Source organism: Pithys albifrons, chromosome 4 (genome assembly GCF_047495875.1).
Source record: "Pithys albifrons albifrons isolate INPA30051 chromosome 4, PitAlb_v1, whole genome shotgun sequence".
Taxonomy (NCBI): Eukaryota; Metazoa; Chordata; class Aves; order Passeriformes; family Thamnophilidae; genus Pithys; species Pithys albifrons.
Window position 1 is genome coordinate 2,797,655 of NC_092461.1, and position 23,333 is coordinate 2,820,987.

Consider the following 23,333-nt stretch of genomic DNA (forward strand, 5'->3'; position numbering starts at 1 on the left):
TATACAAATATTTATATTTATATAGTTATATATAAATATTTATATTTATATATTTATATATAAATATTTATATTTGCATGTGTATGCATGTATATGCATGTATGAAACACTGATTAACTAAAACTTACCTGTATAATTTAATTTTATTCAGCTTAAAGCATTGTGAGCCACATCAGTCGTGTCAGGCTGGCTGAGGTCGTGCCATGTGTATGAAGAGGGACATTGTTGGTGACCCAGTTAGTTCCAGTGCAGCTTCTGATCCTGCTGAATTATGTAACAGTGATGCATGGAAAAGCTGGAACTCTTTCCAAGCTGTGCCTGGCTGGGAGGAGCCCTCCTGGTGAATGCACAGAAATACAGATTAACACATCCAGCAAAATTCATACCAGGATTTTGAACCCTGTCTATGTGACCAGGGATGGCTCCATTTGGGCTGGTTTTAATATTGCCCATAGAGATCCACAATGTCAAGTTGGAGTCAGTACCTTTTCCTAAATAATCTGAATATTTAGAGATGGAATTGCAGCTTAAATTGCTTCTAAAGACCAAATCTGCCTCTGTCTGCAGTGGAAAACTGTAGCAGAAAACAGCAGGTCGTGGGGTAGGTGGGCTGGAATCTCATACAGCTTTAGAAGGGATTTTGGATTTACTGATCCAAAATCATTCAAGTCTTAGTGGTGGTGCTTTGCTGAGATTTCTACATGGCTTATGTTCAGTTAAATTAAGATGCAGCTTTTAAATTAATGAAGTTAAACTGGCACAAGAGGCTGTATGGACAGGCTGTCTTTTTGATTTATCTGTCAACAAGGCACTGGTTTAACCTGCTCTTAACCCATAACAGTCCTCGTGGATTTGAACTGATTTAACAAACCTTAAATTAAATCGGGGCAGTCTTGTGTTGCCAGCAAGGCCTCAGGAGAAGCTTCTCTAGTTCTGCCTTTTGGCATTGTCTTCCCTTGGTAATGGTGTGATAAAAGATGCATTTATTTTATTTGTTGACTTTGTTGACTTAATTCTCACCTTCAAGCTATTTAGCTTTCCTTCAGTGCTGAGGGCAGTCATGCACACAACCCCTTGTGGTTGTTTATTTTGAGCAGTGTGTGTAGCTACTGAACCCCTATTTAATATGATTTTAAACAAAGGAAACACTCCAGGGGTTTGTGAAATCCTCCACGTCTTCGTTTACCTGTGGCTCAGTGCTTGGCTGGGTATGAAAAGGATTGCATATTTTGTCAGATTTCTGCAGTTTTCTGATCTGAGCATTGCCATTCCCTCCTTAGTCATCTGGTCCTTTTGCAGGATTTCTGTTTTTATTTTCAGGTAACTTCCACTTTCCTGAACATACCTGTGGATCTTCACATTCCCTCTCAGTGTTTGCCTTTATTGCTCCTGCCCTTCCTGCTTTCTCCTGTTGCTCCAGCGTTTTTTCCAATGTCTCTTCCTTTATTCTTGGTGGTGGACAGGGGGGTGTTGAATACATGGATTTTGAGAGCTGGATGACCCAGTGTGGGATTCATCAAATGTTCACTCTGCCACTGCCTGTTACTGTGTGTCCATGTGGCACTGACCTTGGGTCCTCCTCTGATTTCAGCAGCCCTGGCTGCTGGACATGGACATGGACATGCTGTTTTTCACAGGATTTTAATCCTTCTGCCTGCCCTGCTTTGGTCAGTGTCTGATCTCAGCCTGGAGAAGGGACTGCCAGTGAACCAGTGACCACATGTTGGCTTGGTTGGTGCTGTTGAGGAGGAGGGACAGCAGCGAGAACCATCCCCCAGAGTTTTGGGTGGTTTGCAGATTAACAGGACTGTGTTTAGTGACCTGAGGTTTCCTTGGTTAGTGGCCTCCTGTCCCCCAGAGCCACACAGACTGAGGGGATGCTGCTGCTGGGCTGTGACAGGGGCTGTTTGACTCCAGTGGAGGGGTTTGATCAGTAGTGATGGGCAGGAACCTTTCTCTTGCAAGGAGACACTGGAAAATATGGATCTAAAAGAAGTTTAAGCTCAGGCATCCAATCTTTTATGGAGGATGAGGTTGCAACCAAACTAAAAGTGCAGCAAGGAGCAAAGTATGTGCTGGGCTATCACATTTGAGGCTTGTTGTCCTGGTTCATCTCTGAGAGAAGATGGCAGAGGTGTGCAGAGCTTGTGATGTGGATCTGCACACACAGCAGAAAGCACCTCAGTGATGGGTTGAGTTTGGAACATAATGGGCTCAGAGGAAGGCACTTTGCTGCCTGTCCCAGAGCATGTTACCAACAGGCTGAGATGGCTGAAGGTGGTCTCCTCTTGAAGTATGAAATTAATTATTAGACTAATGGAGTCATCTCCTGAACATGACCCTGGGGCTGCTGCAGGTGTGTGTTCCTGGGAATTACAGGTGGTCTCCTCTCAGGGCCATTCCTCTGCTCTTGCTGTTGGGTGTGCCCTCAGGCTGGGCACAGCTCATCAGGGGCAGGGCATTGCAGCCACACCTCAGGGGACACTCAGAGGAGCCCTGGCCACTGCCCAGCAGGATGCTGCTTCACCCTTGGGGCACCGAGGAAACGTTCAGCTTCTGTGCAGTGTCACTGTCATGGCATCTGGAATGCCACCCTCTCTGTTTAAACATCTGTAAGCTGGGGCTTACAGGGAGAAGCCTTGGGCAGTCTGCTGATGGGGGCAGAAGGGCAGGAAATCACACTTTTTCATTACCTCAAAAAAACCCCAAGGTTATCAGGCAAAAACTCCCCAACCCACCCAACTTTGTCTTCCTTGCTGGTCTTCCTGGAGACCAGGCTGCTGTTGCTGAAGGGGTGACAGCAAAGAGGACTGTGGTGACACTGCTGCCAGGCACTTCTTCCTTTCAAATGTTACAGTTCAGTAACTGATGTGTTTCTCAGTCATTTTGGATTGATCTTAGTGTGAGTACTGCTGCAAAAGGCAGTCCTGTTCCTCCCTCTTGTGAGTTCTTGCCACCTCTATTGTGCCAACACCAGCACTCCTGTGCTTATGAAACCCAACGTGACAGAGGAAAACCCCTGACCTATAAATTAATTTTCAGCTAGACTGACTTCCTCAGCCAGCTGATTACGAGGTCTCGGGGGCTCCAGTGCTGGCATAAGCAGGAATGTGTGGCTGGAGGTGAAGGGCAGAACATGTACCTTGCCTTCTTCCTGCAGCAGCCCTTGCTGAGATCAGGTTAAACCAAAATGAACCTGCTCATTTAGGGTGGAAAGGTGTGGGTGAGGCAGTGCTGCTCCAGAAAGGTGTGGTCCCAATCCCTTTGTCCCACTTCCTCTTGGACTGATCCCTTCCTGGTCAAAGTCCACAGTGGATGCTGAGCTAGAAGGAACATGACTTTGTCCTTCCACCACCAAACTCAGTTTATCTGGGTTAAAATCATAGAATCAGTTGGGTTGGAAGAGACCTCTGAGATCATCAAGTCCAACCCTTGATCCAAACCCACTTTGATTGCCAGATCATGGCACTCAGTGCCACGTCCAGTCTCACCTTAAACACCTCCAAGGATGGGGAATCCACCCCCTCTCTGGGCAGCCCATTCCAACCCCTGAGCACTCTCTCTGCAAAGAAGTTTTTTCTGATCTCCAACTTCAATTTCCCCTGGCAGAGCTTGAGCCCATCGTGCCCCCTTGTCCTATTGCTGAGTGCCTGGGAGAAAAGACCAACCCCCACCTGGCCAGAACTTCCCTTCAGGCAGTTCCAGACAGTGCTGAGGTCACCTCTGAGCCTCCTCTTCTCCAGGCTAAACACCCCCAGCTCCCTCAGCCTCTCCCCACAGCACTTGTGCTCCAGTCCCTTCTCCAGCCTTGTTGCTCTTCTCAGTTGGGTTGGAAGAGACCTCTGAGATCATCAAGTCCAACCCTTGATCCAACCCTACTGTGATCACCAGCCCAGGGCACTCTGTGCCCTGGGCTGGTGATCACAGTAGGGTTGGATCAAGACCTGTTGGATTCTCTGTCCCTGGAGGTGTTTAAGAGGACACTCAGTGCCACCTCCAGTCCCTTCTCCAGCCTCGTTGCTCTTCTCTGGCCCCGCTCCAGCCCCTCAATCTCTTTCCTCAACTGAGGGCCCAGAACTGAACACAACACTCAAGGTGTGGCTTCCCCAAGGCAGAGTCCAGGGGAAGGGTCACTGCCCTGGGCCTGCTGGCCACGCTATTCTTGAGGTTCTTAAGGTTGTATCATTTCACTTCAGGTGTCCTGCTGCTCATGCACCACCCCATATCATAAAAGTAAAATTAAGGAGGGTTTGGGGGAAGATGAGGCACTGATAAATCTCACTCTTCTCAAAGGCTTGCCAGAGGGACAGTATTTTTTCCCTCCCCAGGCAAATCAGTGGGGTGTGTGCACAGTCAATGTGTGTCTCTGTGGGTTTTAACTGTGATTCCTTAGCACCAAAATGAGTGAGATACACACCAAATACAAACCATAACTTTTCCCTGGAGTCTCCAGGGGCAGGGGGACACAACACACGTGACAAGAAGCCAGAGAGTATTGAATTCTTCCTCCTGCAGGTGAAGAAACAAAGTCTGCAGGGAAACCTACAGATTGTGGCAGCACAGGAGTTGTTGCCATAGTTTCCATTCAGGTCCTTAGTTCCCAACTATGGGAATTCAGGAGGGAGAGACAGACAGTGTGCCGTGGCAGTGCAGCCAGCCCCTCTCCCAGGATTTAGCATCCCTTGTAAAGGGGAGGTTGAGGTGAATGGCCCCTTTCCTTTCAGGCCGGTTTGACTGGTGGCAGGATGTGGCATGGCTTGAAAGAGGCAGGAACGGAGTTCTGGGACAATTGGCCGCCTCTGCCTGATTGACCTGCAAGAATGGGCTGGTGACTCCTGCGGGGGAAGCCTCACAGGGTCGTGGTTGCGTCCAGGGGAACTTAATGCCAAAAATTACAATGATGGAGGAAAAGAAAAGAGCTCACAGAGTAGTGATAGCACCTGCTCAAGTCTGTGTTTTACCTTCAGAATTATGAAAGAATAAGTTTAACATAATGGAATTCAGAATTACATAAGTTTATAGTGGATTTTATTTTCTTTTAGTTTATTTTAGTTTAGTTTGGTTTGGTTTTTTGGCTTGTTTTTTGTTTTGGTTTGTTGTTTGGGTTTGTTTGTTGTTTGGGTTTGTTTGTTGTTTGGGTTTGTTTGTTGTTTGGGTTTGTTTGTTGTTTGGGTTTGTTTGTTGTTTGGGTTTGTTTGTTGTTTGGGTTTGTTTGTTGTTTGGGTTTGTTTGTTGTTTGGGTTTGTTTGTTGTTTGGGTTTGTTTTGGTTTATTTTATTTAATTTTATTTAGTTTTGGTTTGGTTTATTTTATTTAATTTTATTTCGTTTTGGTTTGCTTTATTTTATTTAATTTTATTTCGTTTTGGTTTGCTTTATTTTATTTAATTTTATTTCGTTTTGGTTTGCTTTATTTTATTTAATTTATTTCGTTTCGGTTTGCTTTATTTTATTTAATTTTATTTCGTTTCGGTTTATTTTATTTTATTTAATTTTATTTCGTTTCGGTTTCTTTTATTTCATTAATTATTTTATTTCATTTCATTTCGGCTTATTTTATTTCATTAATTATTTTATTTCATTTCATTTCGGTTTCTTTTATTTCATTAATTATTTTATTTCCTTTTATTTTATTTTATTCCCTCTGGGTGTGTTTCTCTTTAGTAATCCTTTTTGGCAGGATGGTAAATGTGATTGATGTGTGTTTTATGCCCAAGTGATGGCTTTGCTGCTTATCAGACCAAAGTCTGTGCAGCAGATACAGAATATCTTGTGTCTCTTCTTTATTTCCCCCCCTCATTGTGTGTCCAAGTTGTAGTTTTGCAAGAGCACTGTGGAGTCCCTGGGAACAGGAGCTGGTGGAGAGAGGAGCCTTTGAAAGGCTCTCCCCGTGGGAAGTGCAGGGATCTCATTTCAGGTGTGGTTAAACTGCAAGCAGCAACCTCTGCCAGAGGTTAAAATGCCAACAACCCACTAACTGTGGGCCTTTTATCACTTCCTGCTGGCAGATGGAACATCTGATTCGAATGGTGGGCATTAATGCAGGGCTTAATTGAACAGGAAGCTTCCCAGCCATTCACCAGTGGCTAAAATGATCCTTACACTGTGACTTCTGACATTTTTGCCACGAGTAATCTCTGGCTTTCTGGCTTGTGCAAGTTGCTTTCAGGGCAGAGGTGAGTGATTGCAAGAGTTGAGGTGCACGTGCTTTTCTCAGACTGGAAAACAAGAATGAAATCATCTGTAGGTTTTTTTTTTACAATTGCAGAGTAAAGGCTGCTCAAAGGGAAAAGAGAAATTTTCCTTCATTCTTATGGCTTTGATCTTGCATCCTCTTTTAGCAGCTGGTCAAATGACTGGGGAGGGAGCTGCTGATCTGTTTGGGGTTATGTGGCATATCATTCAGCCATTCAGGCTGAATCTGCAACTGTTTTGAAGAGGAAAAGGGAACAAAGCCCTGCACTGAATTTATCAGATCCCACTGGGGTTTTGGGTGGTGCCAGAGGGCATGCAAGAGTCAGGGAGTGGGGAGGGAGCTCTGTCATCTGAACTGGGCTGGTTTGCTGTCAGGTCTCCTGGTTGGGAACTGGGTTGTGCAGATGTCCCTCAGATGTCTGAGAGCACTGAAAATGATCCTGGAGAATATTGAAGCTGCACAGTGTGCTGTGCCATAGGGAGCTTTGTCCTCTGGGTAATTAATAGGGGGCAATGCTCAAGTTTTCTGAAAACAGGTAGATTTTACCATTCTCTAGGCTCTGTTCCATAGGGTAGGAAGTATTTGTGTGGGCTTTTGAAACAAACCAACCCCAAACCTGAGGTAGATAACCAAGTTACCTGTAATTCAGTGCAGGCAGCAGGATGGAGCTCCAGAGCAGTGAAGTGCAAGGGGAGATCATTTTGTACCCAGGGACTCCCCCACACTGGCATTTTTTACCTGCATGTCAGAAAACTGTGAGGGTTTCTCCACTTTTCCACCTGCAGCAAGTGCTGGCAGCAGGACCTTGCCAGGTCCTTGCCAGTAGGAAAACACACAAGTGAACTGGAAATTGCATCCTCCTTCCAGTGGGAAAGGTGTCTCTTAGTGTGGAGTTCAACCTTCTTTCCTTCCAGGGTTTAATGTGAAAAACTAACTTGGTTCTTGTGGTTTTCTTCCTGAAGAAGAGTTTGTGCACATAGCACACACTCAGACATCTGCTAATGGTTATTAAAAGCCAAGCAAATGTAAATGAGTGCCTTAATTCTCTTTTCTGCTGCTGTGGTTTTGCACTTGGACTTTCTGGCATGTGGTGATGCTCCTCTCGGGGCAGCAGCATGGCATGAGATGGCAGGCCTGGCCCAAAGTCAGTCCCTGGGGATGTGCTGGGGTGGGGTGGGGGGTTTGGCTCGAGCTGAAGGGCAGGAGCCTTGGGTCGTGCTGCCAGAGGGGTGGGGGAACCTCATTTCTGGATGTAGGAACCCATAACTCAGGTCTCTGTTTGCCAAGTGCCTTTGGGGGTAAGTGTGCTTGGTGAGCAGCCTGTGGAGTGCTCTGATGAACAGAACCAGGTACCTGGGGATGAGAAATGCTGCAGGAGAAGGATGGCTGAGTGTGGCTACAGGAGTAGGAGCAAACTGTGCACAAAGGGAGCCTGGGGAGGAGTCAGACGCTGTTGTAGGTCTTAGGTACTGTCCTGAAATAAGTGGTCATCACATGGCACTCAGTCCTGATTCATGCACTGACTCCCACTAGAGTTGAGCCCCAAAGAGCCAACTTGTCTTTCCTGGCACCATGAGCTGTCTCATAGAATAGAATCATAGAATTCATTGGGTTGGAAAAGACCTCCGAGATCATCAAGTCCAACCCTTGGGCCAACTCCAGTCCCTTTACCAGATCATGGCACTCAGTGCCATGGCCAAGCTCAGCTGAAAAACCTCCAGGGATGGGGAATCCACCCCCTCTCTGGGCAGCCCATTCCAATGCCTGAGCACTCTCTCTGCAAAGAATTTCTTCCTAATATCCAACCTAAACCACCCCTGGCAGAGCTTGAGCCCATCGTGCCCCCTTGTCCTATTGCTGAGTGCCTGGGAGAAGAGACCAACCCCCACCTGGCCAGAACTTCCCTTCAGGCAGTTCCAGACAGTGCTGAGGTCACCTCTGAGCCTCCTCTTCTCCAGGCTAAACACCCCCAGCTCCCTCAGCCTCTCCCCACAGCACTTGTGCTCCAGTCTCTGGTGAACAGTCCCTGCAGGTGCACAGCCCAAAGAACAGCAAGGAAAAAGGTGTGTCCAGGACACAGCCCCCTCCAGAATGGGGGGGCTGCAGTGCATTCCTGTGCCTTGTTCCATCTCAGTGTGTTGCTGTACACGTTTGGAGCAATCTGGGCCAGCCCAGCTGGACGCTTTGGCTGTGCTGGGGAGGGTGTCAGCAACAAGGAGGACCTTGGGAGGAGCGTTTGTGGGACCCACAGTGGTGTGTCTGCAGCGTTGCTGTTACATTCCCATGTGGGCTGGTGGATTTGAAAGCTCAGCCTGGGTGGCTTTATGCAGTGTGGTTGCAGTGTGGACACAGCTGGAGAACAGCTCTGAGCAGTCAGAGGTTGAGGCACCAGTGCTGATGTTCTCAGGCTAGAAATGAAGCTATTCCAGAAATGGGAATTTTTAGGAACTGTTGCAGGACAAAGGAAGGGTGGCACCACCTGTCTCCAGTATTCAGAAGGATCTCTTCTGCCATCTATTGCCATGTACAGATCACCACATGTCTGCATGGAGGAGGGAAAATTCCTATCCACTCTCAGGTGGTGCACAGCCCTGGAGAAAAGAGATTTAAGAGTCATTGTCTTCCTGATTGTCCAGATCTTACAAGGCTTTGGTCTTGGAGTTGTGGGCAGTCTGTAGGACAGTGTGATCTGATAAGAAAAGCAGCAGCTGTAAGAGAACAGCTTCTTGGGAGCTTCATTCAGGTGCCATATCCTCAGTTTGGTCACATTCCCTCTGCTGCTTCTCCCTGGGCAGCAGCTGATAAACCCTCCTGCACTGGCCTGTGGGATGGGTGGAAGTGTTTGAGTATTTGGTGGTCATCAGTGTAACCTAAATCAGTTTTTCTTCACCTGCTGGAGTCTGGGCTGGAAGCATCCCATGGCTGAGGTACTTGAGGGTCTATAAGCATGGACTGCTCTTGCATCAAGTCCAGTTAAAACCAGTTGTAGCAGTGGGATGAGAGGAGGCCTGTGCCCCTGGAGAAGGGCTGCAAATTTGGCTATTTATGCCTTGTTATTTTGGATTGTTTCTTTCTCACCTTTGTTTATCCTGAAATCTATGGAGTGCTCAAGTTCACACTGGGAAACCTCTACTTCTAAATCAGGGTAGTGTCAAAATTCCCTGACCAGCACGGATGTTTCAGGACAAAAAGCATTCAGAATTAATGATAATTTCAGCAGTTTTTAGCAAACAGGCTGTGTCCAGCTGTACTTTGAACTAGTCATTAAGCATATGGGTTACCCCAATTATTATTAATAAATGCCATTGCCATGCACCTTTCCACTGTGAGCAGGAGAGGAGGGTCTCAGAAACCAACTGCTTACCAGTTAAAGCAAACACAACCAAAGCAAATCCCAAAGGAAAATGGGCATCCCTTCATTGTGGCTGAAGTTTTAGAGACAGAAGTGTTATTGATGGGAACGTGCCCTGTTGGGCTCAACAATCAAGGACTGAATGGAGATGGGCTTAGTATTATCCTTCATTTGAGAATTTAAGGCAGATTTACAGTCATGTTTTTAGCCCCAATTTTGACTTACTGGACTGCAGAGGGGTAAAGATGATTGAGTGAATAAAGGTTTTAAAAAGTAAGAGTAACTTCTGAAAATAGTTGCATTCAACCTTACTGGAATGTTTTAATTTACTGAAAAGTGGCCCAGATTCTTTTCATGACCTGATTTCCAGCAGACACTTGGCTATTAAAGCCTAAATTACTTTTTTTTTACTTTTTTTTTTACTTTTTTTGTTTTAATGAGGTCAGAAGATTATCTACAGCCTATCACATTCAGGTACATTTACCTTAATAAACAAAGCTGCACACACAAATGAGAAAAAAACCAAACAATTCTTTGCAGAGAGAGTGCTCAGGGATTGGAATGGGCTGCCCAGAGAGGGGGTGGATTCCCCATCCCTGGAGGTTTTTCAGCTGAGCTTGGCCATGGCACTGAGTGCCATGATCTGGTAAAGGGCCTGGAGTTGGACCAAGGGTTGGGCTTGATGATCTTGGAGGTCTTTTCCAACCCAATCCATTCTAGGATTCTATGAAATGAATCTTTGCATGTTGTGCACTAGACAGTGTCTTGTTGTACAGCACAATTACACAGTTTACACCTTTGGTTTATCAGCTCTGATGAGACCAAAAAGGTGCTGTGCTTCAAACTTGGTCTAGATCAGGGGTGCAGGGCCAAGCAAACCTCAGAGGGGAGTATTTCCCCAAGCCAGAGGGAAATAAATAAGCCAAGGCCACAGCAGAGGGGAGACTGGAATGGTACTGGCAAAGAAGGGTCCTATTCTTAAGCAGAAGTTTTGTGAAAACCTGCAGATTGTTGGAGATGAATGTTTGAAAAAGATGGTTTGTTTTGCAAATCTCTTCCCAGCTGAGATGCTTGGGAATGGGAACAGTCTCCCAACACCACAATTTGCTGTGAATAGGTTAGTGAGGATATATATGTGTTACAAATCTGATTGTGCATGTTGGGGTTTGTGTTTGTTCTATAGAACTTATGCTTTGCTTTTGCTTGGGAGTTATGGAGTAATAAACAGAAAATAGTCAGGTTTTTGTACTGATACACAACTAAACCTCACATCCTGATAGTTGATATTCAATTTGTTGCCAACACTGTTACCCAGAGTATTAATGTTTACTAAATTTAACCCAGGCTGGTACTACTGGTATGAGCTTTGCTTTGCAAAGAAAATACAGCCTTTTTGTGGTAGCCTTTTTTTTTTGCTAAATGTGAACTTTTTCACAAGCCAAAGGAATGGTGCTACAATATTCTATTTTAAAAGTCATTCTGAAGTATTTTTAGCCAATGCAAAGTGCAGTGTTTTGATTTAAGGGAATGCAATTTGCTTAAAATATTCAGCTAAAAATAAATTCTAGTCTAGAAAAGCTTCAAAAAAATATGTTTTGTGTTGAGTGAGAAATGTGTTGTAGCCTAATCTGAGTTTTTACAATCAGGGTGTTTTTGTTGTGGAGTTTTAGTCTCTGGCTGTATTTTGCTTAGACCTAAAAGGTCAGTTCAGTAGGAGAGAATGGAGCCAAAAGGAGGTGAGACTTCCTCAGGCTGAGGCTTTTTTCAGCTTCATCTCATAGGCAGGTTTTTAAAGCCTCTCAAAGCAGCAGAAGGAAAATAATAGTCTGTTGAGGGAAGGTGGTTTGCTGTTTATTTTTAAACAGGATATTTCTGGCTTCATGTTGGGTGTTTGCATGATGTTTAGATGTGGGACTTTTACTTGGAGTCCTTTCCTCACCCTTTTCCTTCGTGCAGAGACTTTTCTGGTTGCTCATTTGCAAGCTCTAAGTGGTGTCAGACCCTTTCACTGAGGACAGAGAGAGCAATTTGTGTGGAGGACGGAAACAGGATTTTTGTTGTTCTTCCTGCCCCTCCTGCCAGTCTGTCTCCTGCTGCCAAGGGGACACTAATTGGTCACTCCAGCAGAAATGGTTGCTTTGATAAGCAAAGAGCAAAGCCAAGCTGGTGGTGGTGTGCATTAAACAGTCATGGAATTGTTGAGGTTGGAAAAGACCTTGCAGATCATCAAGTCCAACCATTAACCCAGCACTGCCAAGGCCACCACTAACCATGTCCTCAAGTGCCACATCCAGGGGGTTTTTGGGCACCTCCAGGGGTGGTGACTCAACCACTGCCCTGGGCAGACTGTTCCAAAGCTTGACAACCCCTTCAGTGATGAAACTTCACATAATATCCAATCTAAACCTCCTTTGGCTCAACCTGAGGCTGTTTCTCTTGTCCTGTCACCTGGGAGAAGAGCCCAACCTCCAGGGCTCTTCTGCTGCCAAGGAGACACTAAATGGGTCATTCCAGCAGAAGTGGTTGCTTTGAGAATCAAAGAGCTAAGCCAAGCTGGTGGTGGTGTGCATTAAACAGTTATGGAATTGTTGAGATTGGAAAAGACCTTGCAGATCATCAAGTCCAACCATTAACCCAGCACTGCCAAGGCCGCCACTAACCATGTCCTCAAGTGCCACATCCAGGGGGTTTTTGGGCACCTCCAGGGGTGGTGACTCAACCACTGCCCTGGGCAGACTTGACAACCCCTTCAGTGAAGAAACTTCACATAATATCCAATCTAAACCTCCTTTGGCTCAACCTGAGGCTGTTTCTCTTGTCCTGTCACCTGGGAGAAGAGCCCAACCTCCAGGGCTCTTCTGCTGCCAAGGGGACACTAAATGGGTCACTCCAGCAGAAATGGTTGCTTTGATAAGCAGAGAGCAAAGCCAAGCTGGTGGTGGTGTGCATTAAACAGTCATGGAATTGTTGAGATTGGAAAAGACCTTGCAGATCATCAAGTCCAACCATTAACCCAGCACTGCCAAGGCCGCCACTAACCATGTCCTCAAGTGCCACATCCAGGGGGCTTTTGGGCACCTCCAGGGGTGGTGACTCAACCACTGCCCTGGGCAGACTTGACAACCCCTTCAGTGAAGAAACTTCACATAATATGCAATTATGTGGCTCCTTTGGCTCTGCTTAAGGCTGTTTCTCTTGTCCTGTCACCTGGGAGAAGAGCCCAACCTCCAGGGCACTGCAGAGCAATAAATGTCCCCCTGAGATCTCTGAATTTTAGATTGGCCACAACCTGCCCACAACTTGTCCTTCATCCTTTAGCTCTTCTTCCCTGACCAGCAGTGGGGTGTGAGTAGGAGTTGCTGTGCTCTGTCTGATGTAACTGCAGTGAAGAAAAGGAGGGGCACAATCCCTCTTTGGCAGCAGCTCCACACTTAGATTGGATTATGTGTAATGTGAAACCATACCTGAAATAATTGGTTTTATGCTGCTAGAGGTTTTCATGGGGATGTAAGAGTTTATTAAGAGGCATACATGCCTTCACAAGGGCACAGGTTTAGTTACAGTTTAGAACAGGCAGTTTCAGTTGTTGCCCATCTTTTGAAATCTGTGTGGTTTTCCTTTGCTGGCTCACCTTTTAAACAAATCACATTCACACAACTCTGGAGCAAAGGCTGCTTAAGAACTTGGTTATTGTTTCCTAACTTTGATGTCTCATCCCAGTGTGTTTCACTTACAGAATATCTTGTTTCTTGCTCACAGCTCTCTCTGTACACACCCTCAGGCACTGTAGAAGCCTGTGGAGCACCTGCCCATCCCTGCAGAGCACAGGATTGGTGCAGGAACCTCCAGGATGCTGCAGAACACCCTCATTTTAGTGCTCATAAATCGAGTCAGTGATGCTTTTACACCCTGTGACTGCTCAAGGTTTTCTTACACCCTGTAACTGCTCAAGGTTTTAATAAAAGTTGGACATTTCCCAAGGAGGGCAGTTTTTGTGGCACTGGTGAGCTCACACCAGGCAGGTGTTGGTTTGAGAGGAGAAGCTTTTTGGACACGTCTGGTCATAGAGCAACAAGTCTTTGCATCTCTCTGGGGAAGTGGCAAAAGTTCATGGTTGTAGCTGGAATTTATATGGAGGGAGGCCCTGGATTTTCTCTGTCCTTGATGAAATGAAGGGAGTGAAGAGCTGGTGGTGCTGCCAGGCCAGATCTGAGCCCTGCAGGGATTTGCCTGTCCCACAGAATGCCAGCAGAGTGTACTTCAAAGACAGACAGAACCAAAAGTGCTTTCAGTTCACTGATTCTTTTCACATCTGTGCCAAACTCACAAGTCACTCCCTAATCCTCTTTCAGTGCTCTGGGAACTGATAATGGGGATCCTGCAAACTGGCATGGATGATTCTTGCTGCAAAGGGTTAATTTTGGACTGTGAAACAGGCTTAACCTTTCCATTTTGGGGTGATGGTTCTCCTCACTGCTTACCACTGATCACAGAGGTGCAGAGAGGTGTGTGTGTAACAGCCCTGCTGATGGAGAACATCAGTGGGGAAATACCTGGGGGGAAAGCAGAGTTGCTTTCTAACCTTTGTAGTCTGCTTTTTGCTGAGAGAAAACATGTGTTTTGTGCAGGACAGAAGCCAACACAGAGCTGTTTGTATGGTCTTGGTGATAGAAATGTAGTTGAAATGAAAATCCCACTCATCCTGTGCTGGACTCCTCAGTCTGCATGAAGGGTTAAGGTTTGCAAAGCAGTCTGAATAATTCTGAGGAGTACAAGCAGATCTGTGCAAGACCTTCACTCTGGAAAGATAGTTGTTCATAGATATGAAGAATTATGTATGTTCAGTAGTCCTTTAGTTCCAGTTCACAAATTATAAGCACCATGATAAAAAAAATTATAAACAGTGTGTTATTTTTGCCATGAAGGAGACTGAAAACAAGCAGTAAGAATGGCTGGTGTGTTCTCTGGTTTTTGGAGGTTGGATAGTGAGAACATGGACAATTTTGTGCAGAGTTTAGGGAGAAAATTGCTGGATGTTACCCTTGTTCTCTGCTCTCAGTAGGGGATGTATATATGCATAATACACTGCTGGGGTTTTCAAATTTTTGGGGTGTTTTAGCCACAAAGCTGCAGAAGTTTAAAATAAAGTAACAAACCTCTTCTTCCCCAACTATTTAAGTGAAAAAGAAGGGGGTTGCCAGTTATGTGTTTCATCCATACTGAACAATAACTGTGGTTTCCTGAAGTCCCAACAGTTGGGTTGTGGTGGAGTGACAAGACAGGAATTCTCCTTCAGTTATTTGATGTTTCAGCTTGACATTATGTAAATACTCTGCTATTAGGGAAGAAAATGACATCAAATTGCATCCCTTCTCCACAAGGTTTTAAGTTCTTTCTGCAGCTCCTTCCCCTTTCTGAAGCTGTAATAAAGATCATAATTAGAATCCCAGTTACTTAAGTGAGAAATCAGCATGTTGTTAAATGCTGAGGGAGCTCCCAGCGAGACCCCTCCAGGTTCCTGTCCTGCCCCAAAGCCTCTCCCTGATCCCAATTTCCATTCCAGGCCTATTAGAGGAAATCAGATTCGTTGCTACCTGGCAGTTAATCAGAGGGGCTTGAAATAATTTGTAGCCAGGATGCCAGAACCACCTGCAGCCTTTCATCTCCTGCAGCCCCTCAGAGAGTGGCAGTCAGGGCTGAAGAAATTCACTCCATTCCTAAAAATCTACTTCTTGCTTTCTGTCTCCCACCCTGTGGCCAAGCAAACAAACATCTAATGGCTTTGACTGGATGTTTTTCTTGTCAAAAATAACATTTTCCTAAACATTTCTTTTTTTTTTTTTTTGTAGAACTGGATGCTAAAATATATAACTTATCTATTAATATATATTTTTACCATGGAAATAAGATTTTAGCAGATTGGCATAAATTAAAACCTTAATGGGGCTAAAATAAACCTAATTTGTAAATTAATTAAAAACAGGAAGCGATTAACACTTAACAAGGAAAAAAAAAGGCATTTTTGTGGTGCAAAATACAGATTTAATTTCCAGATAAGTGAATGGTAAACTGTAATTGTATCATGTGCAAGGAAACACTGAGAACATATGAAAAGAGTAGGCACAGATTTTACACTCAAGATGTTCCCTTTCTGGTTTTCCAAATTGTAGCAGAAGATACCAAAGGGTAAAGCAAATAAAATATTGTGTTCACAACTGACCCAGCTAGGGGTGGGTGGGAGGTGGATTCAGATGTGTCTCCCTCTCTTTTTTCCTTTCAAATGGTGAATTTTTATGTTCTCATTTACCCTGCCCAATAAACTCCTGCTCTCTCTTGTTTCCACAGGCCAAGGCTGCAAGCACAAAGGAAGTTTGCTCAGTCCCAGCCCAACAGTCCCAGCACAACTCCCATCAAGATAGTGGAGCCGCTGTTACCCCCTCCTGCCACTCAGATCTCTGACCTCTCCAAAAGGAAGCCCAAGACAGAAGATTTTCTCACTTTCCTCTGTCTCCGAGGTAGGTGTGTCCCAGCAGCCCCTCAGGTGTTCTGGGGCCACCCCTGAGTGCCTGGTGTGCATCTCAGCTCTCAGCAACTGGGCTGCATCTGCAGCAGGAGCATCCAGCTCCTGGTTCTGAACATCAGAAAACAAGGCTGGTGGTAGTGCAAAAAGAAGTTTCTTGTATGCTTGGCTCTCTCTTACCCTGAATGGGTTATTGTGGAGCTCTCCTAAAGCCCTCCCCGTCCTCCTTTGTTTTGTCTGGCTGTAAACTCAAGGAGTGCTTAACTTGCCTGAGTGCTTGTTCCTGCAAGAGGAGAAATCTGGTAGGAAATTCCCCCTCTCTGCCTCCTCAGTGTCCTTTATTGTTGGATCTGAGTGAGGCTTTTCATCTGTCAGGGGATGGAGGGGTTGCCATTGCTCTTGGCTGCCTCAGCAGTCACATTGTCACATTGTCCCTGTGGTGATCAGTGGAACAGGTGAGCTCCTCCACTCTGCAACCCAAGCACACACAGGGATCTGAAACTGCAGAGTGAGACACCTCAACGGTCTCCCAGCAGCCTGAGCCTGGCTGGGTGTGAAATTGGTGGGATGCGTGTCTGGGGTGGGCGGGATGCGTGTCTGGGGTGGTTTGGATGTGTCTGGGATGGGTGGGATGCGTGTCTGGGGTGGTTTGGATGTGTCTGGGGTGGGTGGGATGCGTGTCTGGGATGGGTGGGACGCGTGTCTGGGGTGGTTTGGATGTGTCTGGGATGGGTGGGATGCGTGTCTTGGATGGGTGGGATGCGTGTCTTGGATGGGTGGGATGCGTGTCTTGGATGGGTGGGATGCGTGTCTTGGATGGGTGGGATGCGTGTCTTGGATGGGTGGGATGCGTGTCTGGGGTGGTTTGGATGTGTCTGGGGTGGGTGGGACGCGCGTCTGGGGTGGTTTGGATGTGTCTGGGGTGGGTGGGACGCGCGTCGGGGGTGGTTTGGATGTGTTTGGGGCGGGTGGGACGCGCGTCTGGGGTGGTTTGGATGTGTCTGGGGCGGGTGGGACGCGCGTCTGGGGTGGTTTGGATGTGTCTGGGGCGGGTGGGATGTGTCTGGAATCGGTGGGATGCGTGTCTGGGGTGGTTTGGATGTGTCTGGGGTGGGTGGGACGCGCGTCTGGGGTGGTTTGGATGTGTCTGGAGTGGTTTGGATGTGTCTGGGGCGGGTGGGACGCGCGTCTGGGGTGGGTGGGATGTGTCTGGAATCGGTGGGATGTGTGCCTGCACTTTGTCACACTTGGGTACCTCAGTGTGAGGTGCAGCTGACTGTCTAAATTAGGCTGAAGAAGGAGACCCAACATAACCTGAGTGATCATTTTCCTTAGCACTGTTATGGCCCTGTGTCCCAGGTCACCTCCTGAGCACCTTTCAGTCTAATTTCCCAGTTGTCATATTGGCTCTTGGATTTCTCTCCAGGCAGGTGTCCCCCATCCCCTTGGTCACTGCTCCATCACTGATGTGCTGGGATGGTGCCTCTTGCTCTTGTTTTGGCCTGTTACCAGCTGTAGGGTCTGGATTTGTGGATTGTTTGCCAAAATCTTCTGTAGTGGGTTGAATCTTTCAAAGCCTGTGTTTGAGTTTCTGGTGCTGAAGTTTGTCAAAGCATCTCTGAGCATGAGTGGTCAACACCACCACCCACAGCTTCCTGCTGAGGCTTTCCCTCCTTAATGAAGTGTGGTTTGATTTCTTTTTCCTTCTCTTCTGTGAGATTTTAGGCCAGTGGTACCTGGTTGCTGATTTATCAGTCTTGATTCATGTCTGTTATGGATCCTCCATTCTCTTGGGACTTACAGGAAGGAAACCTGTGTGTGTGTATCACTTTTCCCCATTGTTATTTTCTGGTTTAACAATTCAGATGGGAAACAGGGGTTACTTTTGTCCTACTCCAGTGCTTCATTCTGTTGTTTTTATTTTAATCAGTGGCTGTTTAGCTCTTGCACCTGTAATTTTCTTCTTTGTTATTCATCTGTGGCATAATTGGTGTTGTGTACTGTCAATTAAGAACTTGCAAATCATCCCTAATTTCTTCAGCATGCAGCAGTGCTCCTGTATTTCAGACAACACATGCATTCAGAGACAAGATCACAATTAAAATTATATTAAAAACCACGAGGGGAAATCTGCTCCGAGTGCCACACATGGCACAACTTGGTCTGCTTGAACAGTCTGAAGAACAGCAGAAAGGGGAAGCTCTTGCCTTGGTTTCAGAACCTCCACAAACTTATTGCTCCATCACCCCTGGATAAGCCTAAGAGGTGGAGGAATGTTCTTGGACAGATGCTCTTCTGTGGAGGAGCAGGAGATGCTGTGGTGGCTTGGAGGAGGAGGAGTGGGTTGTTCTGACTGGCAATACCTGGCTCTGGTTTCTGTGCCTGGACTGCTCTGTCCTTCAGGAGGTCCTGCCTGAGGTTGTGCCCATTTGGCCTCTTGGGAGGTTTAGCTCCAGGTGATTGTCTCTTTTGGTGTGCCCATTGGAAAAAAAAGAAAGAGTTGGAAGCTGGTTCTTAATCTGCTTGCAGGGAGTTCATGTGGCTCCATGAAGGTCCCACAAGGGTTTTCCAGGGCACTGGACTGCTCAGTTTAGTGCTACTCCACTGGTGGTACCTGGTGAGCTTGGAGAGGGAAGAGTCAGAAGTTTACTTAAACCCTGCATAGACTTGTATTTTTTTTAAGGGGTTTGCTTTGATTTGGAGCCTCTGTGCTGTTATTTATTGGAGTGTTGAGGGATTCAGGGTTGTTTGCATGCTGGGACATCTCTGCAGATGCATCTGTGCAGCCCTGGCTGTTTGCACTTTCATACAATGGCATGGAAATAAGGGCTCACTCACAGGGGCACAGTTCAGCACTTTGAATATTTTAAGTGTAGTAGTGGTAAAATCCAGGACAATAAATCCCTCATGTTTATTTTTTTTTAAAAAATTAAGTTAGCACCAGCTTAGGTCCTGGTCCTTCCAAATGCTCCTGATCCTTCCCCTGGACTCTGCCTTGGGGAGGCCACACCTTGAGTGTTGTGTTCAGTTCTGGGCCCCTCAGTTGAGGAAAGAGATTGAGGGGCTGGAGCGGGGCCAGAGAAGAGCAACGAGGCTGGAGAAGGGACTGGAGCACAAGTGCTGTGGGGAGAGGCTGAGGGAGCTGGGGGTGTTCAGCCTGGAGAAGAGGAGGCTCAGAGGTGACCTCAGCACTGTCTGGAACTGCCTGAAGGGAAGTTGTGGCCAGGTGGGGGTTGGTCTCTTCTCCCAGGCACTCAGCAATAGGACAAGGGGGCACGATGGGCTCAAGCTCTGCCAGGGGAAATTGAAGTTGGAGAGCAGAAAAAAATTCTTTGCAGAGAGAGTGCTCAGGGATTGGAATGGGCTGCCCAGAGAGGGGGTGGATTCCCCATCCCTGGAGGTTTTTCAACTGAGCTTGGCCGTGGCACTGAGTGCCATGATCTGGTAAAGGGACTGGAGTTGGCCCAAGGATTGGACTTGATGATCTGGGAGGTGTTTTCCAACCCAATCCATTCTATGATTCTATACAGTCCCTGCATTCACAACCAAAGTTTGTTTTTGTGCAAGGGAATGTTCAGCAGGACTGGTGGGGAAGCAGCTCTGTGGTCCTGTCTCTGCCCCTGTCCCACCACACCCAGCAGCAGTGGCAGAAGTGCAGTGGAAATTAGTCCCACCATAAAATGATGAATTGTGAAGGTTGGAAAAGACCTCCAAGGTCACCAGGTCCAACCTTTGACCCAATATCACCATGTCAGTGTGTACTTTCATTTTCTGTTTTTAAACAGAGAAATTTAAAAATCCCATCACCACTGCAAGTCCACTCTTGATTGCTCTCCTGCAGGAGGGTGTGTTTCGGTGGGAGCAGCTCTGCTCTGTCAGTGCTGGAGCAGCATTGCCATCCAACAGCGTGGAAGGAAGTCCCTTCATGTGTGTAAGATCCCATACTTGGGAGAAGTCATCCCATTTACCTGCTTTGCTGTGTGGAGGAAAATCTCATTATTCATATCATTTTCAGTTACTCCCTCCCTCCCCCTCTTTAGCATCCTGTAATTTCAAAGGGAAATAATTTAACCAAGATGACCTGCTTGGCTTCATTATCCAGAATACCAAGGCTTGAGACATATTTTAATTAGTTTATTTTTTAAACTCTTGATTTGATACCACAATATACTAATTACTTCTTTAAAGGTAAGTGGAGCAGAATGAAACAGCTGTAACAGCTGATGGATACCTGAGCACCCTGGAATTCATCTCTGACCAGACTTGGCTTTCTATTATTTTAAAATCCCTCTTTTTAAAAAGTGATGGGTTTTTTCTTTCTTTTTTTTTTATTGTTGAATTATGACCTGGAATTTGCAACACAAGAAGGAAGGGAAGAGCCCAGATATCTCTGAAGTGTTTGTCTGCAGTGTTCTTATCTTTAAACAGCTTCTTTGAAGGAGCCTCTGTGCCCTTTGCCAGAGGCATATTTAGTGTCTCAGCAGAGTGTGGATACAAGTGTGTCCTCTCTGTGTGGCTGTACAGTGGCTTTCACTTCTACTGAATTTCCTGCCTCTGATCAGCTTTTCCTTAAGAGCTTCTCTTACAGGGCATTTCAGCCACCTTTGCTCTCTGTAATTATTTACAGGTTAAAATATTGCTGTAATAATACCAGGCTAAAGGAGGAGGGAGAGACAACTCCCTGGGAGCAACAGATCTTTGGCAAAAAGTGATAACAGGAAGGCCCTGATTAGGAGGGCTACATTTTAAGAAGTTTTCCCATGATCAATTTTCTAATTAAGCTGAGCCTCTGGGAGTTCCATGCTAGAGAATTCCAGGGATTCCTAAATGAAGATGGTTTAATTGAGATCTCACAAATTGAGTTTTCAGGTCCTTCTATTCTGCAAAACACATGATTGTTCTTTTTATTTGGGTGCTCTGCTGACTTAATGATCTGATGATTTATTACAGTTGGGGCAAAATCAGAATAATAAATGTCACCATAACATGTTTATCTGAAATTAAGTAATTTCTAACTCTCTGTGTCCCAGTCCTCTCACAGTTTGCTTTCAAACAGGCATTTTATTTTTTTAAATGTTTTAGGTTGCCTCAGGGGGCTTTGATCCCAGTTTGATCCCAGTTTGATCCCAGTTTGATCCCAGTTTGATCCCAGTTTGATCCCAGTTTGATCCCAGTTTGATCCCAGTTTGATCCCAGTTTGATCCCAGTTTGATCCCAGTTTTCTGTGTCAGTTGATACCTGCAGCTTGATAGGGGTGGAAGCAAAGCAGGGAAATGCTGGTGCTGTCCAAAAATGGGAGCAGTCTGAGGTAGTTTCTGTAATTCAAAAACAATATTAAAACATGCAGGCATACCATAATTTGTTTAAATTAAAATTTGTATTGATTTTGCTGTTAAATCATTTAGTACTCGAGACTAAAATTTTAGGATGGATTGAAAAGACAAGAATAAATTTCAGGGTTTTGAATCTTAATTGCACAAACCATTTCATAAAAACAATTTTGTATTTAGTAACTGTAATCTCACAATTTCCAAGTTCTTTTTTTAAAGCCAGGAGTGATACTGAAGTAGAGAATGGAAGGTATTTCCCATGTGCAACTGTTCAGGCCACCTGTGGAATATTCTACTGAATATGCACATGGAGATGTTATTTCATAGAATCATAGAATGGATTGGGTTGGAAAAGACCTCCGAGATCATCAAGTCCAACCCTTGGTCCAACTCCAGTCCCTTTACCAGATCATGGCACTCAGTGCCACGGCCAAGCTCAGGTTAAAAACCTCCAGGGATGGGGAATCCACCCCCTCTCTGGGCAGCCCATTCCAATCCCTGAGCACTCTCTCTGCAAAGGATTTTCTTCTGATCTCCAATTTCCCCTGGCAGAGCTTGAGCCCATCGTGCCCCCTTGTCCTATTGCTGAGTGCCTGGGAGAAGAGACCAACCTCCACCTGGCCAGAACTTCCCTTCAGGGAGTTCCAGACAGTGCTGAGGTCACCTCTGAGCCTTCCCATCAGTTTGTGCCCACTGGGAGATGCAGGAGGTGGGAAGAGGTGCTGAAAAGCAACACAGAAGCATCTTGTGTGTGCTGTTCCAGCTGAATCAAAGGCTTTTCTTGCTCTCCAGTTTCTGGTGTTAAAGGTTTCAATGTCTACCTCTCTGCCCAAGCCCACAGGATGGAGGGAACTGATGGAAATGGGAGATTAACCTCGAGGTTTAGCCCTTGGGTTGGGCACAGACTCACTCTGAGTCCCTCAGTGAGCTGCTTAGTTTGTTGTAAAATCAGGATAAATCTGTAACTCTGTATATAACTGACATAGCTGGAGGTGATTATGGATGAGTTACTGACATCAAATCTGAGTGCTGGGATGGCAGCAGCACTTCCAAACCTCTCTGCCCAGGTGGGCACTCTGAGTGTTCTGGCAAAGGCAATTCCTGCCCTTCATGCCAGCCAGAAACCTGAGCTGCTTCTGTGCCCTGGGAACACACCACAGGTCCAGAGTTTGCCCAGAGGACTGACTTTGTGCCAGGAATGCAGCCCAGGATCTCCTGGGTGTGAAACCCAGCCTGGTGGCTTTTTGGGAATGGCACCATGGTGGGATTGAAACTCCCATGCTGGTTGTGGTGGAGGGGAAAATAGAGTTGGGTGATGAAGTGTGTGTGGAAAGAGTTGGTTTGGGGGTTCACTGGGGGTAAAGTGCTTTGAGAGTGTTGGGTGTGAATTGTGGATGTGAGAAGTTTGGAAAGTGAACCTTTGAGAGTTTCATGCATTTCCCCCACCTTGCTCCTTTTCTTTAGAAAAGGAAAATATTCTCTTTGGCTTTTTGACTTTAACTCTACTACTTTAAAGAATGGACTGAGAAGAAAATGGGGTTTCTGCTGCTACACCAGCTGATAAATTAGCCATGGGCACCTTGTGATTTGTGTACTGGCGATGGGGAAGTGTTTGAGTACCAGTGTGTTTGAGCTGTTTAATTTCTGTATTTGGCAGAGCCTTTTCCTCCCCTTGCTCAGGCACCAGGAGCTCCCTCTGGGGCTGTTCCTGCAGGTGGAGTCACCCAAGGCAAGAGCAATTGCTCTTTCCTGGGGAGTTCATGCAGTTTGTTCTCCTTTAGTCTTGCTTGGTAAAACAACCATAAAACGTGGGCATAAATTACAGTTATTTGCACTTCAGGGACTTGGTGTTGTCCTGCCAGAATGTAATGAGTGGGACATAGAACAAATAAGACATAAACCAAGTGGAGAAGCAGGCCCTGAATTTTCAGCACGG

At 46.1% G+C, this 23,333-nt stretch overlaps 1 protein-coding gene across 1 annotated transcript in view; it reads left to right on the top strand.

The window, feature by feature from the left end:
• JARID2 (jumonji and AT-rich interaction domain containing 2) overlaps positions 1-23,333 on the top strand; it is a 235,351-nt gene that overhangs the window by 158,440 nt on the left and 53,578 nt on the right. The window contains exon 4 of the mRNA XM_071553208.1: positions 15,893-16,062. Within this exon, the coding sequence (XP_071409309.1) occupies positions 15,893-16,062 (170 nt within the window). The remainder of the gene's footprint in view (positions 1-15,892; positions 16,063-23,333) is intronic.